The following is a 22,741-nucleotide window of genomic DNA, read 5'->3' as shown; positions in this document are numbered from 1 at the left end:
TAAGAAGGTACTTGGTTGATACCTAGGATGCTGGCAGCAACCTGTATCAACCATTAGCACCAGTCAGTGCTATTTGTGATGTATTTTTGAATGTTCAGTTGACTGAGTTTCATTTTTAATGAATAAAGTAAATAAAATGATGACAGATTTGGAAAGGACCTTGGAGATCTTCTAGTGACTAGTCTAACATCCTGCTCAGGCAGGAAACCCTATATACCATTTCAGACAAATGACTGTCCAATCTCTTCTCTAAAACCTCCAGTGATGGAGCATTCACAAATTCTGGAGGCAAGTTGTTCCACTGGTTAATTGTTCTCAATGTTAGTCCTCCGGTTACGACTACAATTGAGTCCAAAATTTCTCTCTCTTTTTTTTTTTTTAATTACTTTTTTTGCAACAAACAAACAAAAAGAAAATACATTATTACACCCTTGTGCTATACATAAAAGGAAGATTTGGGTATATCCTCATGATTACCAAAATCCACGTTCTCGAGGTACAGGTACTGAAGCGTCCAATGTTCCAAGCGCAAAGTCCACAAATGGTTTCCAAGTCTTCCAGAAAATATCTTCTTTATACACACCACTTCTAATTTTAATATCACATGTCATTTTATCATTTAAAGCTAATGAGTCCAAAATTTCTCTTGCTAAGTGAAACAGTCATTAAGTGAATTTTGCCTCATTTTACAACCTTCCTTGCCACAGTTGTTACGTGAATCACCGCAGTTGCTAAGTTGGTAAGATGGTAGTTAAGTCAATCTGGTTTCCCCATTGACTTTGCTTGTCAGAAGATTGCAAAATGCAATCACATGATCCCGGGACACCGCAACTGGTCATAAATATGAGCGAGTTGACAACAAGTGTCTGAATTCTGATCATGTGACCGTGGAAATGCGGCAATGGTTGTAAGTGTAAAAAATAGTCATAATCCACTTTTTTGTTGTAACTTTGAACTGTCTCTAAGACAGTTAGTCGAGGACTACCTGGACTTCAATTGATTTCTTTTTTTCCTACAGTTCTCAGAAAACCAAATCAGATTTCTCACTCTAGCTTTGCTTCAGGTGGAAAAAGTAAAAAATCACTTATCGTGTCAATCCCCAAATGCACACTATGCAAAGTTTTATATCTGAAAATACCTGATCCAACTGTGATCGTAGGTAAGGATGACCTATAGGCATATTAGTGCAATAGGTTTGCATTGCAGTGGTGGAAAGCTGCTTCCATCACTTGATTCCTCATTCTTTCACTCCCGAGGTCTCTCCTTAGTAATCTTTTTTTTTTTTTTTGCCATGATGTGGTCCTTCAAGCTAGACCACAAACTAGGAAACCAAAAATCAGCTAGACCAAGGCTAGTTTTATTGTAAAGTTACAGTATTACAGAATAACAAGTTATTCTGTAATACAACAAGGGAGTTTGGGAGTGGGAGGCACCATTTATTGGTGGTTCTCCTCCTATCTCTCTGACCGGTCACAGACGGTGTTGACAGGGGGGCAGAGATCGACCGCGAGGTGCCTTACTTGTGGGGTGCCTCAGGGGTTGATTCTCTCGCCTCTCCTGTTCAACATCTATATGAAGCCGTTGGGTGAGCTCATCAATGGCTTTGGGGTGAGTTATCAGCTGTACGCTGATGATACTCAGCTGTACTTTTCCCACCCCGGGCCACCCCAACGAAGCTGTCGAAGTGCTGTCCCAGTGCCTGGAAGCCGTACGGGTCTGGATGGGGAGAAACAGACTCAAGCTCAATCCATCCAAGACAGAGTGGCTGTGGATGCCGGCACCCAGGTACAGTCAGCTGCAACCGCAGCTGACTGTTGGGGGCGAGTCATTGGCCCCAACCGAAAGAGTGCGCAACTTGGGCGTTCTCCTGGATGGAGCGTTCTCCGGCTGTCGTTTGAAGACCATTTAGCGGCCGTCTCCAGGAGAGCTTTTTACCAGGTTCGCCTGGTTCGCCAGTTGCGCCCCTTTCTTGACCGGGATGCCTTATGCACGGTCACTCACGCTCTTGTCACTTCCCGTCTGGATTATTGCAATGCTCTCTAAATGGGGCTACCCCTGAAGTGCACTCGGAGGCTTCAGTTAGTCCAGAATGCAGCTGCGCGGGTGATCGAGGGAGCTCCTCGTTGCTCCCGGGTAACACCGCTCCTGCGCAGTTTGCACTGGCTACCTGTGGTCTTTCGGGTGCGCTTCAAGGTGTTGATTACCACCTTTAAAGCGCTCCATGGCTTAGGGCCCGGGTACTTACGGGACCGCCTGCTGTTACCTTATGCCTCCCACCGACCCGTACGCTCCCACAGAGAGGGTCTTCTCAGGGTGCCGTCCGCCAAGCAATGTCGGCTGGCGGCCCCCAGGGGAAGGGCCTTCTCTGTTGGAGCACCTATCCTCTGGAACGAACTTCCCCCTGGTTTGCGTCAATTACCTGACCTTCGGACCTTTCGCCGTGAATTGAAAACGCACTTGTTTATCCAAGCGGGACTGGCTTAATTTTTTAATTTTTTAAATTTTTTTAATTTTAATAATTTTAATTGGGGTATTTTAATTATGGGTCAAATTTGACGGTTTTAAATTTCTCAGCCATTAATATAATATGTTATTTTAATTGTTGTTGTAATCTGTATATTGTATTGTTTTAAATCTGGCTGTACACCGCCCTGAGTCCTTCGGGAGAAGGGCGGTATAAAAATCTAAATAAATAAATAAATAAATAAATAAATAAATAAATAAATAAATAAATAAATAAATAAATAAATAACAGAGTTGGAAGGGACCGTGGAGGTCTTCTAGTCCAATCCCCTGCTCTAGCAGGAGACTGTCAAGGAGTTGTCCAAATGAAGACTGACACAAACTTGTAGTTTTATATAAATAAATACAGGTAGTCCTTGACTTACAACAGTTCTTTTAGTGACCGTTCACGGTTGCAACAGCACTGGGAAAAAAAGAGACCTATGATCGTTTTTCACACTTACGACCGTTGCAGCATTCCTAGGGTCATGGGATCAAAATTCAGATGCTTAGCAACTGGTTTTATATTGATGACCGTTGCACCGTCCCTGGGTCATGTTGATCCCCTTTTGCGACTTTCCGACAAACAAAGTCAACGGGGAAGCCATATTCACTTAACGACTGGGCCATTAACTTAACAACGGAAACGATTCACTCAACAACTGTGGCAAGAAAAGTCGTAAAATGGGACAAAACTCAACAAATTTCTCACTTAGCAACCTCAATTTTGGGCTCAATGATGGTCGTACATCGAGGACTACCAGTATGGTTAACATTTATATTTGCAGATGGTCAGGAACACAGGAACATCCTGAGGTAAATCCAAACCGCACACAGAGCACACAGCAGAAAAAGGCAGGAAAAAAGGAACCGCCCCCTTTACACCCACAGCAACCAATCATAACGCAGTTTGCCTCACGCAGGAGACAGCATTCTCCAATCAATCATCGACGACCGTTGTGTTCTGGCCCATTGTACATTTTACTCTTCCAGTTACTAAATGAAGTATTTTAACAGAGACCCTGTGTGATTCCAGACAAATGGCTGCCCAATTTCTTTTTGAAAACCTCCAGTGATGGAGCATCCGCAACTTTTGGAGACAAAGCTGGTCCACTCATTCATTGTTCTCACTGACAGGAAATTTTTCCTTGTTTCAAGGTTGCTTCTCTCCTCGATTAGTTTCCATCCATCGCTTCTTGTCCTGGCCTCTGGCGCTTTGGAGAACAAGTCAACCTCCTCTTCTTTGTGTTGTTGTTAGTTGCAAAGTCGTGTCCGACCCATTGTGACCCCATGGACAACGTTCCTCCAGGCCTTCCTGTCCTCTACCATCCTCTGGAGTCCATTTAAATTCATGCCTACTGCTTCAGTGACTCCATCCAGCCACCTCGTTCTCTGTCGTCCCCTTCTTCTTTTGCCCTCAATCTTTCCCAGTATTAGGCTCTTCTCTAGTGAGTCCTTCTTTCTCATTAGGTGGCCAAAGTATTTGAGTTTCCTCTTCAGGATCTGGCCTTCTAAAGAGCAGTCAGGGTTGATCTCCTCTAGGACTGACCGGTTTGATCACCTTGCAGTCCAAGGGAGTCGCAGGAGTCTTCTCCAGCACCAGAGTTCAAAGGCCTCGATTCTTTGGCGCTCAGCCTTTTTTATGGGCCAACCTTCACAGCCATACATTGCAACTGGGAAAACTATAGCTTTGACTATACACACTTTTGTTGGCAGCTTCTTTGTGGCAACCCCTCAAATATTGGAGCATGGTTATCATGTCACCCCTAGTCATAAAAGAATCTTGTAATCTAAAGGCATCTCTTATATTTCTGTATACTAGAGAAGAGCTTGTTTGAAGAGGGCTGTGTATGTTATATTTCTGTCCCAACTTGTGTTTCTTTTATCTAATTGTCGTCTTGGTCTTGGCTATTCCTCCTCTCTCTCTCAAGGCCATTTTGTCACCCCTCCATATAAAATAGAATAGAATTCTTTATCTTTATTATTGAGAGAATCTCAGCATTTGTAGCCATATTTGCAAGCACAGATGCTAATGTTGGAACTACCAAACAGAACAGAACAGAACAAAATGAATAGAATTATTGCATTGCATTGCATTGAATTCTTTATTGACCAAGCGTGATTGGACACACAAGGAATTTGTCTTTGGTGCATATAGAATAGAATAGAATAGAATAGAATAGAATTTTTATTGGCCAAGTGTGATTGGACACACAAATATACTCTCAGTGTACATAAAAAGACAAGATACATTTGTCAAGAATCATAAGGTACAACACTAAATGATAGCCATGGGTAGGTAAAGGTAAAGGTTCCCCTCGCACATATGTGCTAGTCATTCCTGACTCTAGGGGGCAGTGTTCATCTCCATTTCAAAGCCGAAGAGCCAGCGCTGTCTGAAGACGTTTCCGTGGTCATGTGGCCGGCATGACTAAATGCCAAAGGTGCATGGAACGCTGTTACCTTCCCACCAAAGGTGGTCCCTATTTTTTCTACTTGCATTTTTTACACGCTTTCGAACTGCTAAGTAGGCAGAAGCTGGGACAAGTCCCTTTCCCACCAACTCAAAAGATGGTGAAAAACACTTCAGTCATACAGAACATCCTTAAAGTGTGGTCCAACAGCTAAATATAATATAATAAAATGCTGCTTTGGCTGGGTCAGGTCTGCCATCTTTGGTTTGGCACTTCGCCAGCATCCTGCCATCAAAGGCTGGGAAGGGGGGGTGAATAAACAGGCAATAAATCTGTGTTAGTATGTGATAGTAAATGGGGGGGGGGGGAATGACAGTTGAGGAAGACCAGGGATGCTTTGAAGCAATTTGTGCTAGCTTGCAAGGACACCGATATGCCGTAGACGGTGGGAAAGAAATGTCAATTGCTCTAAACACCAGATATTCCCAAAACACCTAGACGCCAACACATTGGATGGCATTGGACTGGCAAGGAGGGTGGATGGGATGGATCAATGGGAAATGTCTCTATGCTCTTGCGAGGAAACTCAGTTCTGAGTATACTGCAGCCAGCATCTTTTAGTAAAAGAACTTATCACTTCAAATAACTGGAGTCGAGGGTCTTTCTTTCCTAAGGGTTTGGACTGGGGCAGGTCTCCATCTCTTGGTGCTATGATTCCTCTTTGAATACCTAGTTATGCTTCCATTCCTAAATGGCTATTTGACATCAGTCCCAACATGGTAGATTTCAGTTGGTCTGCTAAAACTCAGATTCCATTTAGAACAGGGAAAAGCTGAGCTGGGGATTGGACTAGAAGATCTCCAAGGTGCCTTCCAACTGTGTTATTCTGAGAAAATGATCTTCTGGTGCTACTTGGGTTAACCAAGAGAGCTTTTCCTGAACTATTAAGGCACATTTACTACACTCATATTTTCCCCCAATCTCTTTCAAGCTGTTCTCCATACATGCAACCATAAGACAAAAGAGGGATTTTTGTGATGACACCCTAGGCGAGGGCATAAGATTGGGGATATCAAAGACCAGATAAGATTCTGAAAAATAATGGTATCATCAAATAAGCAAGTTGAAATCAGACATCAGGGGAATTAGTTATATATTAAACTGGGGATGCTAACAGATCAATGGCATTAGAATCAGGGTATAAAGAAGCAAAACCCAGGGAAAATAATGTTAGCCTTTGAGGGAGTTGGACAAAAATCCCTCAAAAATAGCATTTATATGAAAAGGGAGTACATGACTACTTTTGTGGAGGGGAGGGATGAAGGAAAGATATTTTAGAACAGTGTTTGCCCTAAATCAGTGGTTCTCAACCTGTGGGTCGGACCCTGTTGGGGGTCGAATGACGATTTGCCAGGGGTCACCTAAGACCATCGGAAATATGGGAAGTATACTTGCGAGTTGAAGAATCGCGCTCCAATGGTTGACTTCACTAGCCAGCTGCAGGCTCTTCAAATCGCTAGCCGAATTCGGCTTCAGGCGTGATCAATTAAAAAAGAGAGAAATCTTTGCTCTGATGTCTCCCTCTCAAGCCAGCTGCAATCACTCCCAATCGCTAGCCTAATCTGGCTTCAGGCGCAATAAACTTAATAGGGGAGGAGTCTCTGCTTTAATGCCTCCGTCCTCAAGGCAATCGCAAGCAGTTCAGATCGCTAGCCAATATGGCTTCAGGCGCGATAAATTCAAAACAAAAATAATTTTACGATTGGGGGTCGCCACATTGTGGGGAATTGTATTAAAGGGGTCGCCACATCGTGGGGAATTGTATTAAAGGGGTCGCAGCACTATGAAGGTTGAGAACCACTGCCCTAAATGGAGGAAAGCTAGGAGAGAAAAAGGGCAGCCATAAATAAAGTCAAGGATTGTTCAGTTCTTGAGGGAAACAGTGCAGAAGACTTGACCAGGAGCAACTAAAGGTAGTCATAACATAACATAACATCAGAGTTGGAAGGGACCTTGGAGGCCTTCTAGTCCAACCCCCTGCTCAATTTAGGACTGGTTGCATAGAACCATTTGAAGTTACAACACCCCAAAAGGTAGTTATGACCTGCTTCCAAAGTTCCAACAACCAAGTCTATCCTTCCCCCGATCACATGACTGTACTTTGGATGCTTGGCAACCAGCCCACATTTACAGTTCTTTGCAGCATCCTGCAGTCACATGACGAGTGACATTTTTGCTGAAAACTGGTATTTATTTCCAGTTTTCACCAAAAAAAAAAAAAACCATCAGCAAACAATGGGTTCACTAAACAACCATGAATCCACTTAACAATCGTTGTGGTTTGCTTAACGTTTGCTACCCAAAAAAAAAATAATCATAAAATTGCATCAGTCACACAATGGCCTGCTTTATGACTGTTACAATTTATGACTATAATGGGCAGGTTACACTATGGTCATAAATGGAGGACTATCTATAAAAAGCAGAGTTGGGAACCATTTTAACTGAAGGAAGGAGCTGAAGGAAGACATTTGGGCACAAACATGTGTTTGCAAATGGCAGCATTGTGGTAGAAAAATAACAGAAAGAAAACAGAGTGGTTATATATGAAGCATAAAAAAATAGGAATGAATTCAGAAGCGTTTCTGTTCAGCTGCTGGTTTGGGTACGACGGAAGTTGTTGGATTAGATTCTTTCATTAAAAAAGGTGGATAGAGTAAGCAAATACGGTAAAGCCCATAATTCCCAGCCAGCAGGGAATCATGACAATTGGGCTTTCCCAGAAGGGGTCCGACAAGCATCAAACAATGGACTGAAGAAGGGAAGGGAAAGGATGACCCAGTGAGCAGGATACTGAAGAACAATTAAGGTAAAAGATTTTATTTTAAAAGTTGAAGTGCAAAAATACAGGGCAAACTTTAAAATCGGAAGCAACTTTTCAGTCCCCGTCGCTGACACGAGGCTCCGTTCGAGGCAGAGACTGCAGAAGAACTTTAAGCATGGGTGGCTGGATGGCGCTTCTCCTTCCTGGCAATTAAGCCATTCATTTCTCCTCTTGTCTTTTAGATCCATCTTTGCTCACCTTCCAAGCAGGGCGATGGGGAGAGGGAAGAAGAGGTCAACCAATGAAACCCTTTGGAAATTCCAGCAAGAGGAAGGGGCCAGGCTGCGACTCGCAATCCATGGAATTTTGAGGACTGGAGTGTGTGTGTGTGTGTGTGTGTGTGTGTGTGTGTGTGTGTGTGTGTGTGAATTTGGTTGTCTCTTCCTCCAAAGCAGTCGCAGGGTGCTCCCTTGAAGCTTCGGGCCCCCAAAAGGTACCTCTTCAGCCAGGACAGCTCGGGGAAGGGAACTAACCCAAACCCTGATCGATGCCACGGATCCGGCGAGCCAACTGGATGTCTCTGGGATGGAGGGTGACCCGTTTGGCATGGATGGTGCACAGGTAGGCGTCTTCCATGAGATGCACCAAAAAGGCTTCAGCTGCCTTGGGAGGGAGGAACGCAAGAGACAGGGAGACATAAGAGAGAGAGGGGGGGGAGAGAGGAAGAGGGCACTCATATAGGGTTAATTTGGGAGCATTCCCCCCCCCCCGCCTCCTCCTGGCAGGCTACACTTTGTGCCGTTTCTCAAGCTGGCAGAAAGCTCTCCTAGCTTTACATTTGCTGCCTCCATTACCGATCCAGCTGGTGCTCCTGTGGTCCTATGACGTTCCTCTAATATAAGGCACCCAAATTGTCCTGGGCAGAGAATGGCCGGTTTCGGGTGGTTTGTGCTCAAACGGGTACAGAAAATGATATAGATCCAGAGGGAGGAATTTTGGGCAGAAGGGTTTGGGGAAAGGGGGAGAAGTGGAAAAGAGAGGGGGGAGGGAGGGAGAGAGAAAGAGAGAGAGAGAGAGAGAGAAAGGAAGGAAGGAAGGAAGGAAGGAAGGAAGGAAGGAAGGAAGGAAGGAAGGAAGGAAGGAAGGAAGGAAGGAAGGAAGGAAGGAAGGAAAGCTTTGTTGTGGAAAAAGAGGATAGAATGAGGAGGATTTATATTAGATAAATATCTAATAAATAGATAAGATTGAAGAGAGTGGAAAGGCATGGCGTGGCATGAATGGGAATGGAAATTAGAATAGCATAGCATAGCATAGCATAGCATAGCATAGCATAGCATAGAAGGCAGCTTAGCCCAAGGAAGCAATGGGGACTAGGCAAATATCTCACAAAGTAAAGACAAGGGAGCAAAGAAATATACTTTCCAACTTGCAAGATTCTGGTTACTGTAATTGATAATTAAACTAGTGTTAGCACTCACAGTTACTGCTTCTTGTCTAGATACCTTGAACGGGTGATATCAAACAAAAGCACACCTCTTCACCACCACCTTTACCCTTACAGTCCAAGAAACTAGAGCGGGTCCTTCTGAGACATTTGCCACCACCCGTTGTCTATTCTGCAGCTCCTTCTCCCTCTCAAGGACTTTCTCCCAGAACCTCACGGGGGAAAAGAATAAGAAGAGATGTCAGCCTCCACTCCAATCTTCATCTCTTTTTGTACTTCTTATATTCAGTTGTTAGATAGCACGGGATTTTATTTCTAATGTAAATAGCTCTTGGATTCAAGTTAAGTAGAGAGGGCCCTTTAAGAGTGTCGGTCTGACATAATTAAGGGGGGAGGGGAGATTAATGTTTTGAATTCAACAGGAATGTTTGAGCGCGAACTCTAACGGACATTGCATTCCTGATATGATTGACAGCCAGAGACTTGCGGAAGAAGATTACCACGGGACCCCGGGAAGGAGCTGGCATTGGACCAGACCTGATGACCTCTTGGGAAAGAGGAGGGAGTAATAGGGGGGATATAGATTGTTAGCCATATAGATTGTCTCAGATTCAACTTAATACTGCTGCTATCCAGATGTACCTAGTAAAAGTACTTTTCTTTATATGCAAATGAAGTCAAGGTGTATTCTTTCCTAGATATAATCAGAGGCAGCCTGACAAGAGGTGGGGGCGGGGGTGGGAATGTCGCCCATTGCTGTTCTTGAGATCAGCCCTCTTCTCCCACTCAGCCCTGCCCGAGCTCTTACCTCTTGCAAGGCAAGCAGTGCCATAGACTGCCACATCATGTCAACCCCTCGGGTATATTCCAGGCAGATCTCCCGTACCTGTGGAGGGGTGGGGAAGACACAGGAGAGATGACAAGGTAGCCTTGGGAGAGCTCCAGGTTGCTATGAGTAGCTCTGTTAAATTCCGTAGTCTGCTGGGAATTTATCCCTCTCCCCCCCCCTCCATAAATACAGGTGGTCCTTAACTTATGAGCACAAATGATGTCGCTGAGTGAGTGATTCGTTAAGCGAGAAATTTGTTAAAAATGGGTTTTCGCCCCGTTTTACGACTTTCCATGCCACGTTGGTTAACTGAATCACTGCAGTTGTTAAAGTAGTGACACGGTAGTTAAATGGGTTTCCCCATGAACGTAGCTCTTCAGAAGGTCGCAAAAAGAGATCACGTGACCCCGGGACACTGCAACCGTCATGAATGCGAGTCAGTTGTCAAGCGTCTGAATTTTGATCACATCCAAGTATGGGGACGCTGCAACCGTCGTAAGTGTGAAAAAATGGTCATAAATCACTTTTTTCAGTGCCGTTGTAACTTCGAACGGTCACTAAGCGAACTGTTGTTAAGTGGAGGACTACCTGTACGAGTAGCAGTCCAACCAGCTAACCTCTCAATGTGCACTGCAAATTCCATCCTCCCCAGCCAACGTGAGACTGGGTTGAGCTTGATTCCTGGCAGAAGGAAAAGGTTTGCCATTACCTTCCTCTGGTTTTTTTTTTCCCCCTTTTTAATTTCTCACCATAGTTCCCACGTTTAGGAATTCTCATGGTAGACTTTAGGAGAAACCCTTCCATACTTCCACCTCTCACAATACTTGACAACACAGTATCAACAGTAGAAACCTTCAAATTTCTAGGTTCTATCATATCGCAAGATCTCAAATGGACAGCTAACATCAAAAACATCATTAAAAAAGGACAACAAAGAATGTTCTTTCTGCGCCAACTCAGTAAGCTCAAACTGCCCAAGGAGCTGCTGATCCAATTCTACAGAGGAATTATTGAGTCTGTCATTTGCACCTCTATAACTGTCTGGTTCGGTTCTGCAACCCAACAAGAAAAACACAGACTTCAGAGGATAATTAGAACTGCAGAAAAAATAATTGCTACCAACCTGCCTTCCATTGAGGACCTGTATACTGCACGAATCAAGAAGAGGGCCGTGAAAATATTTGCAGATCCCTCGCATCCTGGACATAAACTGTTTCAACTCCTACCCTCAAAACGACGCTATAGAGCACTGCACACCAGAACAACTAGACACAAGAACAGTTTTTTCCCGAAGGCCATCACTCTGCTAAACAAATAATTCCCTCAACACTGTCAGACTATTTACTGAATCTGCACTACTATTAATCGTTTCATAGTTCCCATCACCAATCTCTTTCCACTTATGACTGTATGACTATAACTTGTTGCTGGCAATCCTTATGATTTATATTGATATATTGACCATCAATTGTGTTGTAAATGTTGTACCTTGATGAACGTATCTTTTCTTTTATGTACACTGAGAGCATATGCACCAAGACAAATTCCTTGTGTGTCCAATCACACTTGGCCAATAAAATTCTATTCTATTCTATTCTATTCTATTCTATTCTATTCTATTCTATTCTATTCTAATCTATTCTATTCTATTCTATTCTATTCTATTCTATTCTATTCTATTCTAATAACATGATCTGAATCTTATTTTATTTTTTTCTCCATCAGCCAAAGTTGGTAGGTGCTGCCATCTGCTGGGATGTGTTGGCGCTTGTGTGGGTTTTAAACCAAAATGCAGGTAGTTCTCGACTTAACAGCAGGTTTATTTAGAAACCATTCAAAGTTATGACCACTTTCACGCTTACAACCATTGCGGCATCCTCATGGTCACACAATCAAAATTCAGATGTGTGTGGGTGTGCTTATATTCAGCGCAATGTGCAAATAACACAATAAGGACTTTCGGGATAGGTCCTATTTTCAGAGAAAACACGGTACATGTATGTGTGTGTGTGTGTCTGAGTATATATACACAGATATATACATACATATGTATATGTATATATAACACATATCTATATACATATACACACGTACACATGTACATACATACATACCTGTGTGTGTGATTAAAAATTAAATTAATTTTAAGAATTCATATATATTTGTGTGCGCGCACACAGACACACAGAGCCGGTACATATATTGGTGCTTTTTATTTTATTTTATTTTAACTTTTTTCAAATAAACTAAATATCAAGACTGCTTCATCCGACAGAAAGAGAGAAGGGGCAAGCAAGCGACTTCCACAGGCGCGCACGGCTTCTGTCTTGACAGAAATGGACCCCCCCCCTTTCTGTCTCCCCCCTCCCCATGCATGCTGCTGAATGGGGCATCCTGGGACATCCGCATTGTGCGTGTGACCGAGAAACATTGACTCTGACAATCTGTACCACAATGGAAAAATGGGGTCGGCTCTGGATCATTTTGAATTTTTTTTACAGGGTGTGTGTGTTAAAGGAGCATTTGGGTATCTTATAGAGAATCATGAAATGCGTAACAACCTTCTGAAGTGCTCTCTGAGCTTGGTGGTTTTCTTGCAGACATTTGGCAGGTAACATCACCAGTGCAATAATAATAATAAAAAAAATTATTAGGTAAATAACACTTTCCATTTGAACACTGCGGGATCTAAGGAGGCCACCTGTAGAAGGAAAACAAAACGAAACAGGGTGCACAATCAACTTACCACACGAGAAAAGGGCAGCTTGGCAATAAGTAGATTAGTACTTTTTTGATACTTTCTGATCTCCTGCAAGGCTCGCTGGCCAGGCCTGTATCTCCGCCTTCTCCGAGGAACTGCTGGATAGGACATAAAGAAGTGGGGGTGGGGGGTTAACAAAGGGAGGATGATCCCCAAGAGGAAAAAAGGTTTCAGTTCAGTAGTTCCAAACTTTGATGGCTTGAAATTCTGGGAATTCTGGGAACTGAAGTCCACGCATTTTAAAGTCGCCAAGCTTGAGAACAGCTGCCTCAGCAGCCCAAAATTGCCAGGTATTTATATGGATCAGCTTCCCCTATCCAGTACAGGTAATCCTCGCCTTACTACAGTTTATTTAGTGACCGTTCAAAGTTATGACAGTCCCGAAAAAAGGGACCCGTGACCATATTTCACACTTGCAACCTTTGTAGCAGCCTTCCCATCATGTGATCAAAATTCAGATGCTTGGCAAACTGATTCAGACTTATGACCGTTATTGTCTCCCAAAAGGTCATGTGCAACCTTTTGACAAGGAAAATCAACAAGGAAGCCAGATTCACTTAATGACCATGTTACTAACTTATCAACGTTAAGTGTGACGAAAGTAAAACATCACAAGCCTGGTTGCCAGCAACGCCCAGCTCCTTCATCTGTCTGTCCAATACAGGTAGTCCTCGACTTACAACAGTCCATTTAGTGACCGTTCGAAGTTACAACAGCACCGCAAAAAGGAACTTACGGCCGTTTTTCACGCTGACAACTGTTGCAGCATCCCCACCGTCATGTAATCGAAACTCAGATGCTTGGCTGCTGACTCATATTTATGACCAGTTGCAATATCCCTGGGTCATGTGATCACCTTTTGCGAATTTCTGACAAGCAAAGACAATGGGGAAGCCTGAGTCACTTGCTGTGGTGACCGAGGCCCCAGTAGGTAGTAATAAACTTAGTCCGTGGAAAAACAAACTTTATTCGAACAGCTGGGAATTACTTCATTCCCAGCGTCGTTCAACTCAAAGTAAAACAAATGCCTCCCAACACAAATTCCTCAGTTATCTCACAAACCTTAGTCCAATTAGGCAAACTGCCAAAGGCCCTTCCTGGCAAACGTCCAGAGGCCACAAAAACAAAGACGTAGACGAAGCAGAAGATGCAGCTACAACGTTGTTTTCCGGCAAAGCTGAAACACCAGTGCTGGTTTGTTTTAAGCCTTATGGGAGGGGCCAATCATCTCTTGGCCTTACTCCCAAGTTGTCCTTTTTGCTTGATCTGCTCTTGCCTTCTGGCAGCTCTTCTCATGCGTGCATTAGGAACAGGCACCTCCCGTTCCTCTGCCTCACTACTATCAGTCTCTGGAGGCTCTGGAGTCCGCACCTTACTTCCCGATGGCCCTGGCCTCACCTCAGCCTCATCGCTGTCCGACTCCGTTGCCAGCTCCGTAGGCTGCTGACAGACCACAACACTTGCGAACTAGGTTACTAACTTAACAACTGCAGTGATTCACTTAAGAATTATGGCAAAAACGTTGCAAAATGGGGCAATGGTCACTTAACAACTGTCTCGCTTAACAACAGAAATGTCAGGCCCAATTGGGGTCTTAAGTCGAGAACATATCTCACTTGTCATAAATTGAGAGATTTCTACAAAAGTCAACCTCTCCAAAGCTTTGGAGGGGATAATTTGCCCAGACTAGCTACACCTGAAAAAAATCCTCTTTCTTTCAATTTCAGGAAAACAAGAGTTGGAAGGGACCTTGTAGGTCTTCCATTGCATACATCTCCACCAGATCACCAGTAAGTTTACATCTGTATTTGAGGGAAGAGCCTGCGATAGTGGTTAACTTTAATCCCACATCCTAGCTTATTTTCTTATCAGAATTAGAATAACAGGGTTGGAAGGGACCTTGGAGGTCTTCTAGTCCAATCCCCTGCTCAGGCAGGAAACCCTATGACGAACCTATAGCACGCGTGCCAGAGGTGGCACGCAGAGCCCTCTCTAATGGCACATGCACCGTCGCCCCAGGTCAGATCTCCATGGCGTTTCTTTCATGAGCTTCTGTTTCCCTGCAAACGACGAAACAGAAGCTCATGAAAGAAAAAGATCTTACTTCTTGCTGTGCTGCTGGTGTTGGGATGCTCCACCCCCCGCTGGCCAGCTGGTCTTTGGGTCTCTGCTGCGCATACGCATGTGCCCGCGGGTGTGCACGTTCGTGGATGTCTGCGCATGCGCACGTTTGCACGCACCTTTCAGTTTGGGCAAGCACGTGCACGCAGTTTGGGCACTCGGTGCCTAAAAGGTTCACCATCATTGCCCTATACCATTTCAGACAAATGGTTGTCCAACATCTTCTTAAAAACTTCCAGTGTTGGATCATTCACAACTTCTGGAGGCAAGTTGTTGCACTGATTAATTGTTCTAACTGTCAGGAAATTTCTCCTTAATTCTAGGTTTCTTCTCTCCTTGATTAGTTTCCAACCATCATTTCTTGTCCTACCTTCAGTTGCTTTGGAAAATAGCTTGACTCCCACTTCTTTGTGGCAACCCCTGAGATATTGGAAGACTGCTATCATGTCTCCCCTAGTCTTTCTTTTCATTAAACTAGACATACCCAGTTCCTGCAACCGTTGTCCATTATTTTATCCTCTAGCCCTCTAATCATCTTTGTTGCGCTTTTCTGCACCCTTACTGAATCCCAACATCTTTTTAATAATATAAGCAGGAGACGCTATACCATTTCCAGAGATTGGTTGTCCAATCTCTTCTTTAAATCTCCTATGCTGGAGCATCCACAACTTCTGGAGGGAAGTCGTTCCACTGATTAATTCTGCTATCTGTCAGGAAATTTCTCCTTAGTTCTAAATTGCTTCTCTCCTTGATTAGTTTTCTCCCATAGCTTCTTGTTCTACCCTCAGGTGCTTTGGAGAATAGCCCGACTCCCTCTTCTTTTTGGCAGCCCCTGAGATATTGGAACACTGCTATCATCTGTATCCCAGTCCTTCTTTTCATTAGACTTTTTGTTCTGGTCAATGAACCATATTTCTTACCTGCCTCTTGTTGTGGGGGCTGCCTCAGTCCAGGACGACGGGGAGGGGTTTGCCTTCTGCGTGGTGATCCTCCAGATTGGCGACGGCGGGAAGGAGGGGTCGAGGGGGTTCTTCTGGAACTAGTGCCAGCCGATGGAGACCGCCGCATAATGCCTCTGGCAAAGAAAATAACAAATTTTGCCTCTGGTCAATACCTCTGACCAGTCATTTGAGATTCAGTATTACAGACAGTCCTTGACTTACGACAACTGAGCCCAAAATCCCCACTGCTAAGTGAGATAGTTGTTAAGTGAGTTTTAGCCCATTTTTATGACCTTTCTTTCTTGCCACGGTGGTTAAGCAAATCCGTGCAGTTTGTGTATAAAAACAATTGTAAAGTGAATTTGGCTTCCCCCACGGACTTTGTCAGAAAGTCACAAAATGGGATGCTGCAACCGTCATAAATTTCAGCCAATTTCCAAGCGTCCGGATTTTGATCACCTGACCATGGGGATATTGCCATGGCCGTGTGAAAAATGGTCATAAGTCACTTTTTTTTAGTGCTCTTGTAACTTTGAACTGTCACTAAAGTTTCTAAGTCAAGGACTACCTGTATGATCATTTTGGCTGTTGGAATTGTAAGCTACCTTCCTAGCAATTGATGGTCCTTTTAAATTCCCTTTTCAAACTGCTATAATCACATAGCATATCAAATCTTACAGATCAGCCAGTAGAAACCTGGAAGATTACTAGACAGTGGCACTTATTTTCTGATGATTTTTCAGATTTTTGTAGCTCTAAGTGATCTGATGTGGGTGTTGTGGTCCGCCAGCAGCCTACGGAGCTGGCAACAGAATCGGACAGCAATGAGGCTGAGATGAGACCAGGGCCATCGGGGAGTGAGGTGTGGACTCCAGAGCATCCAGAGACTGATAGTAGTGAGGCAGAGGAACAGGAGAAGCCTGTTCCTAATGCACACATGAGAAGAGCTGCCAGAAGGCAAGAGCAGCTCAAGCAAAGAGGACGACTTGGGAGTAAGGCCAAGAGATGATTGGCCCCTCCCATAAGGCTTAAAACAGACCAGCAACGGCATTTGGGCTTTGCCGGAAAACAATGTTGGTAACTTCGTCTTCTTGCATTTATTTTTGTATCTGTGACTTCTAAATGTTTGCCAAGAAAGGCCTTTGGCAGTTTGCCTAATTGGACAAACATTTGTGATAGGACTGAGGGATTTGTGTTGCGAGGAATTTGTTTTGAGTTGAACGACACTGAGAATGAAGTAATTCTCAGCTGTTCGAATAAAGTTGGTTTGTTTTTTTCATGGACTGAGTTTTCTACTACCTACTTGGGGCTGGGTCACAACATTGGGTGCAAAAAAAAGTACGAGCAGAAATAGCACATACTCAGAATTGTTATTACCTACATCCTACAGCCTCAGTTGGGATCAGAATTTCTGTGACTAACCTTCTTAGTTACATGGAACAATATTAATCCAAGTGAAGATGATCTCTTGACACATTGATCAACTGGCTTCCTGATATATTTAAGACTGATTTTAAAACCAATTTCTACTTTTATAACAATACCAAATGTATCATAATAGTGATTAAGGAGCTGGGGCAAGGACCAGGAAGACTTACATAATTTCCACTTGAACTTTTCAACCTTGGCAGATTCTAGATGTCTCCACCAGATTTATCAGCAATACAGATGTTGGCAGGGAATTCTGGGGAATGAAGTCCACCTATTAGGAAGTTACCAGGTTTGGGGAATTGTCCATACACAAGCCCATGGAGCTGAGTGGGTACCTTGGGGCCAGCCACTTTTTATCAGCCCAGTCCACCTTGCAGGACTGTTGTTGAAAGAATAAATAGCAAGAATCTCTTGCCACAATCTTCCTAGTGAATGGGAAGAGTATTTTTCAGGGATTATATGAGTGAGAAACCACACCCCTGGCAACGATTCTGAAACCACAGAATGTATTCCTAGTTACACAGACTTCGGAGGATAATTAGAACTGCAGAAAAAAACAATTGCTACCAATCTGCCTTCCATTGAGGACCTGTATACTGTATGAGTAAAAAGAGGGCTGTGAAAATATCTACAGATCCCTCACATCCTGGACATAAACTATTTCAAGTCCTACCCTCAAAACGACACTATAGAACACTGCACACCAGAACAACTAGACACAAGAGCAGTTTTTTCCCGAACGCCATCACTCTGCTAAACAAATAATTCCCTCAACACTGTCAAACTATTCACTAAGGCTGCATTACTATTATTATTAGTCTTGTCACCGTTCCTATCCTATCCCATCTCCTCCCACTTACGACTGTATGACTGTAACTTTGTCGCTTGTATCTTTACGATTTATATCGAGATTGTTTCCTGATTTGTACCCTATGACTATCATTAAGTGTTGTACCTTATGATTCTTGACGAATGTACCTTGTCTTTTTACGTACACTGAGAGCATATGCACCAAAGACAAATTCCTTGTGTGTCCAATCACACTTGGTCAATAAAAGAATTCAATTCAATTCAATAATTCTATTCATTCTGTTCTGTTCTGTTTTGATGGGTAGATTCCAACATTAGCATCTGTGCTTGCAAATATGGGTACAAATGCTGAGATTCTCTCAAGAAGGTTTTTTTTTAAAAAAAAAGATAAAGGGGATATTTCTGTTAATGATCCACCCTACCAGTCTGCTGAATAGTTAGTAAACCATACCCTAACAGCTGAGTTGTGGGGATTAAACCAGGGGAGTTCAACATACTGCCTCCTAGAGGCCCCCGGGAAGAAACAGCTATGTGCAATTAATTCATCGATGCAATTAATTTGTTCATACCTAAAGCCCGGGTAGCAAATGCCGACACAGCCAAACTTGGTATGCCTTGGTATACCCGAGCACCAAAGTGGATTTTTTTTTTTTACGGGAGCGATCCTAATTCAGATCTCAGCTGGCCAAGGATGCTGAATACAGATTTCGGCCAGGGATCAACTACCATTCCCGCAAATCCTCCAGAAAGTTGGGGGTTAAAAACTCTGACGTCACCGCCGACGAAGGCAATCCAGTCCCTCTCCGTGACGTCACAATGGTACGGATTCCTGGCGGTGACATCACAATGCTCAGAAATTCTCACCTGGGGCGGGGGCGAGGAGGGGGCAGCGACAGCCGCTCCACGAATGAGCCCCTTTCTCGTTCCCGTCCGCTACATTCGACCTTCGCGCCGCGCTTTCCGAGCCCCGCCCCTCGTTTGAGAGCCAATCCACCCTTTAGAAAAGGTGTTCGAATCTTCACGGGGGAAGGAGGCGGGCCAGCGCTGTCCGAATCTCCCAATGAAGAGGGGGGGGGGGCGGAACACCTGGGCGGGGAAAGGGATGAGAGCTATTGTAACCGTTTCGCCGTCATCTTGGAGGTCGATTGATTGACGCTTGGCGTAAAAGGGACCCGAGGCCAATAGACGAGCCAGAATACCTTCTACTCCCCGCCCCGCGGGAATGCTGACGCTGCACGTCGAACCCGTCGTTTTCAATTGGGCCGTTTGAATGTCGCTGTTTATCCAATCAGACGGCGAGAAGGCCGAAAACGCACCGTTGATATTTGTGGATGCACGAGAGGTCGGTTGGTCATTTCCCAAGTCGGCGGCTTCCAAGTACCATCTAGTTAAGGGGCGCAGTTGTCTTAACACAGGGATCTACCTCTGGATCTACCTAGACCTCTGGCCTAGGTCCAGTATCGGGCCTGGGGCCTCACAAGGAATAGGTTTGAGATGAATACCCCTGGAGATCAGAAATGGCTGTCCAGAGGTGGATAACTTGGCTCTGAACCCTTAGAGGCAGCAATGAACATGAAATAATTTAGCTATTTGGGGTTGTTCCCTCGTCCAGCCTACCTCATAGGGTTGTGGTGAAGATAAAATAGAGGAAAGTCCGGTACAGGTAGTAGTCCTCGACTTGTGGCCACAATTGAAGCCAAAGTTTATGTCGCTAAGGGAGAAATTTTAACACAAAACTTTCTGTTTACCTCTCAGTGTAAGTATAAATGTAAGTATAAATTTATGAATTAGCACATTTATGTTCTAATCCCTTTGGTGCTGGAAGAAAACACATGGGTATAGAATAAGAGAATTGTCAGACACAACATAGTTCATTTTTCTTCTCCATGTTTCATTGTTTCATAAACAGAGCTGGAAAAAAATGCCATTTTGACATTTTAAAGCCCGACTTTTAAAGACACCAATTCTGCAACTTTTTATTTAATCTGCATACAAATATTAATCTCCATTTATCTCATCTCACATTATGAAAGTGTCTGTTTTGACCTTTTTCAATTCTTTGGGCTGGGGGTAATAAGGACTGTGAAGATGATTCTTTTTGAATGTAACATTATTGAAATAAATGTATGACAGTAAAATAATTACACTAACAAAACAGCTCTGGATGTACAAAATAATACAGGTAGTTCTAGGCTTACAACAGTTCATTTAGTAACCGTTCAATTACAAAGCGCTTAAAAAAGTGACATGACCATTTTTCACAGTTACAATCTTTCTATCAATCTTTCTATCGTGATCAAAATCCAGAAGCTTGGCAACTGGTTCATATTTATGACCGTTGTGTCATGTGATCCCCTTTTTACGACCGGACAAGCAAAGTCAGTGGGGAAGCTAGATTCACTTAACAACCGGATTACTAATTTATCAACTGCAGTGAGTCACTTAACAACTGAGGCAAGAAAGGCCATAAAATGGGGCAAAACTCAATTAGAAAATGTCTCAGTTAACAACAGAAATTTTGAGCTCATTTGTGGATGTAAGTCAAGGACTATCTGTATGTCAAAATCCCTTATTTCTGAAGGATTGTATCAGCCTTTGCTACTTTGCCTTGAGGTTCTCCTCTTGCAGCTGGTGGTAGGAGATAGAATCACAGCTTCTTTGCTTATGGCTCTTTTATGAGATATTAGTACCTCACTTGATCTTGATTGAATCCTTCTGTTAATGCAACTTAGGATGCAGTCACGTGACGCCCAGACATTACAAAAGGCTGTAAATGCAACTTGGTTGCCAAGTGCCCAAAATTACAATCAAGGTGATTGCAGGAGGGAGTGGCAACCATCAGATCAAATCTGGGTCATAAGTACCCCTAGAGAGGTTCATCGTAACAGATGATTGCTCAGTGACCGACTCCAAGTTGAGCACTACCTGTAGTAAACTGGGAACCGTCACAAAGTTGGAACCCAATCAAGATCCTTGCAATGATTTACAAATGAAAGTTAGCACCCACCCCTCTCCTAGAAGAATGAAATATTTTGAGAAATATTAAAAAGGCAGAATATTATATTTCCCTGGATGAGAAATGGAGAAACATGGTTTTTTTAAGGAACCCCCACTTTCTTAATAGCCCCAGCAGATATTTTGTGCCCATTAGGAAAGACTGGGCCAGCCTATCTACAAAACAAAAGACTTTCAGCTCCAGTGTGATGGAATTATCCTTCAGGGCAAAGCCATTCAGCCACAATATGAATTGCCCGAGCCCCTTCATTGCATCAGCTAAACGTCAACCAAGCTTACCTCAGACAAACTACTAGGATTTGCACATGGCACCATGGGAGTCTGACAACAGCCAATAGAATACATGTTCTTGCACAGGAACAGGAAGTTCAAGTGCAAAGCCCAAGAGAAGGTATAAATACCACACACGCACACACACAGACACTAAAACTCCATGTGGCCAGTTGCACAGAACCCATGTGGTTCTCCTTTATTAAACCATCTTTCCAGTCAGCCTCCATGTTTCCAGTGTCTCTCGGCTTCGAACTGAAGCAGATGGATTTATTCCAACACAGAACTTTTCAATCAATGAGCCACAATTGCAAATTACGTATTGAAGTATTCGGCCTTTCCGAGAATGATCTTTGTCTTCTTTGTGTAATTAATTCACACAATACTTGGGTCAGCCAAGTATTTACGCATGGAAGGAGAGGAAGTTGAAGACCTTTCATATGCGCTGTCTCCAACATATTTTTGGCATCACCTGGCAGGACAAAGTTTCAAATAGCGCAGTCTTGGAACATGCTGGAATTTCTAGCATGTCTACACTACTGAAACTGTTCTGTCCCCACCTCGCCTCCGTCCGAGCAATGGCTTAATTAGCCGGCACTATCAGCTCTGGCAGCAAACTAGCAAGCGTCTGCCAAGTGACTCTGTTATCTCCATTGATGCCAATGAGTCACCCAGGAACAAACAGTACTTCAGCTCTAGTTAAGCAGTTGATTTGCCTGCTACGAAGAGGCATAGCAGCCCTCGCTGGTTTTATATCCTGTGGGGTGTGGCTGCATGACTCAGCACTTCCTAGACCCCTGCTTCTGTTGTTTCCGCCTCTCCTGCCTAAGAAACCTAGGGTCCAGCCAGGCTTGACTGCCATCAGCTGGATCTGGAGGCGTGGTCTGGGGGGGGAAGAGTCAGGGGATGGAGGCCTCGTTATCTCCTCCACCTGGCCTGCCTCTGGCTCCTGGAGCTGAGTCAGGGAAGCCAGTGCTCCCGAGGTAAGTCCTGATGGCCCTTCCCCCTCACTTTCCAAGTCACTTTCTGGCAGGGGGCCCGGCTCGGGCGGCGCAGACACAACCGAAACAGTGATGTCTACGCTGGCTTGGGCATATCGTGAGAATGGCTGATGGTCGGATTCCGAAAGATCTCCTGTATGGAGAATTAGTGCAGGGAAAGCGCCTCAGAGGGAGATCACAGCTGCGATATAAGGATATCTGCAAGAGGGACCTAAAGGCCCTGGGAATGGACATTAACAACTGGGAAACCTTGACCTCCGATCCATTCAGCTTGGAGGCTAAAGACTGGCAGCATGGCCTTCTCCAACTCGAAGAGACATTTGTTCGGCAGGCTGAGGCAAAGAGGCAGTCTCAGAAACAGCGAAATCTGGGGGCTGG

General features: G+C 44.0%; 1 protein-coding gene across 3 annotated transcripts; it reads right to left on the bottom strand.

The window, feature by feature from the left end:
- Nucleotides 1–7,775: 7,775 nt before the first annotated feature.
- On the bottom strand, nucleotides 7,776–19,437 carry LOC131193514 (histone H3-like centromeric protein A). Of its 3 annotated transcripts, XM_058173771.1 has the most exons (6): nucleotides 18,942–19,437; nucleotides 17,435–17,520; nucleotides 15,816–15,970; nucleotides 12,760–12,872; nucleotides 9,993–10,070; nucleotides 7,776–8,403 (listed from the first exon to the last, which is right to left on the bottom strand). In XM_058173771.1, the coding sequence occupies exons 3-6, from the start codon at nucleotides 15,961–15,963 to the stop codon at nucleotides 8,269–8,271; spliced, it is 474 nt and encodes a 157-aa protein (XP_058029754.1). In that variant the 5' UTR covers nucleotides 15,964–15,970; nucleotides 17,435–17,520; nucleotides 18,942–19,437; the 3' UTR covers nucleotides 7,776–8,268. The 3 variants fall into 3 exon arrangements, with proteins under 3 accessions (XP_058029754.1, XP_058029753.1, XP_058029756.1); XM_058173770.1 differs by lacking the exon at nucleotides 17,435–17,520 and having other exon boundaries at nucleotides 18,942–19,429; XM_058173773.1 differs by lacking the exons at nucleotides 17,435–17,520; nucleotides 18,942–19,437 and adding an exon at nucleotides 18,647–18,906.
- Between the last annotated feature and the right edge of the window lie 3,304 nt (nucleotides 19,438–22,741).

The sequence above is a fragment of the Ahaetulla prasina genome, chromosome 2 (assembly GCF_028640845.1).
Source record: "Ahaetulla prasina isolate Xishuangbanna chromosome 2, ASM2864084v1, whole genome shotgun sequence".
In the NCBI taxonomy this organism is placed as follows: Eukaryota; Metazoa; Chordata; class Lepidosauria; order Squamata; family Colubridae; genus Ahaetulla; species Ahaetulla prasina.
Note: the sequence above shows the minus strand (reverse complement) of the source record. Positions and strands in the feature narration are given on the sequence as shown.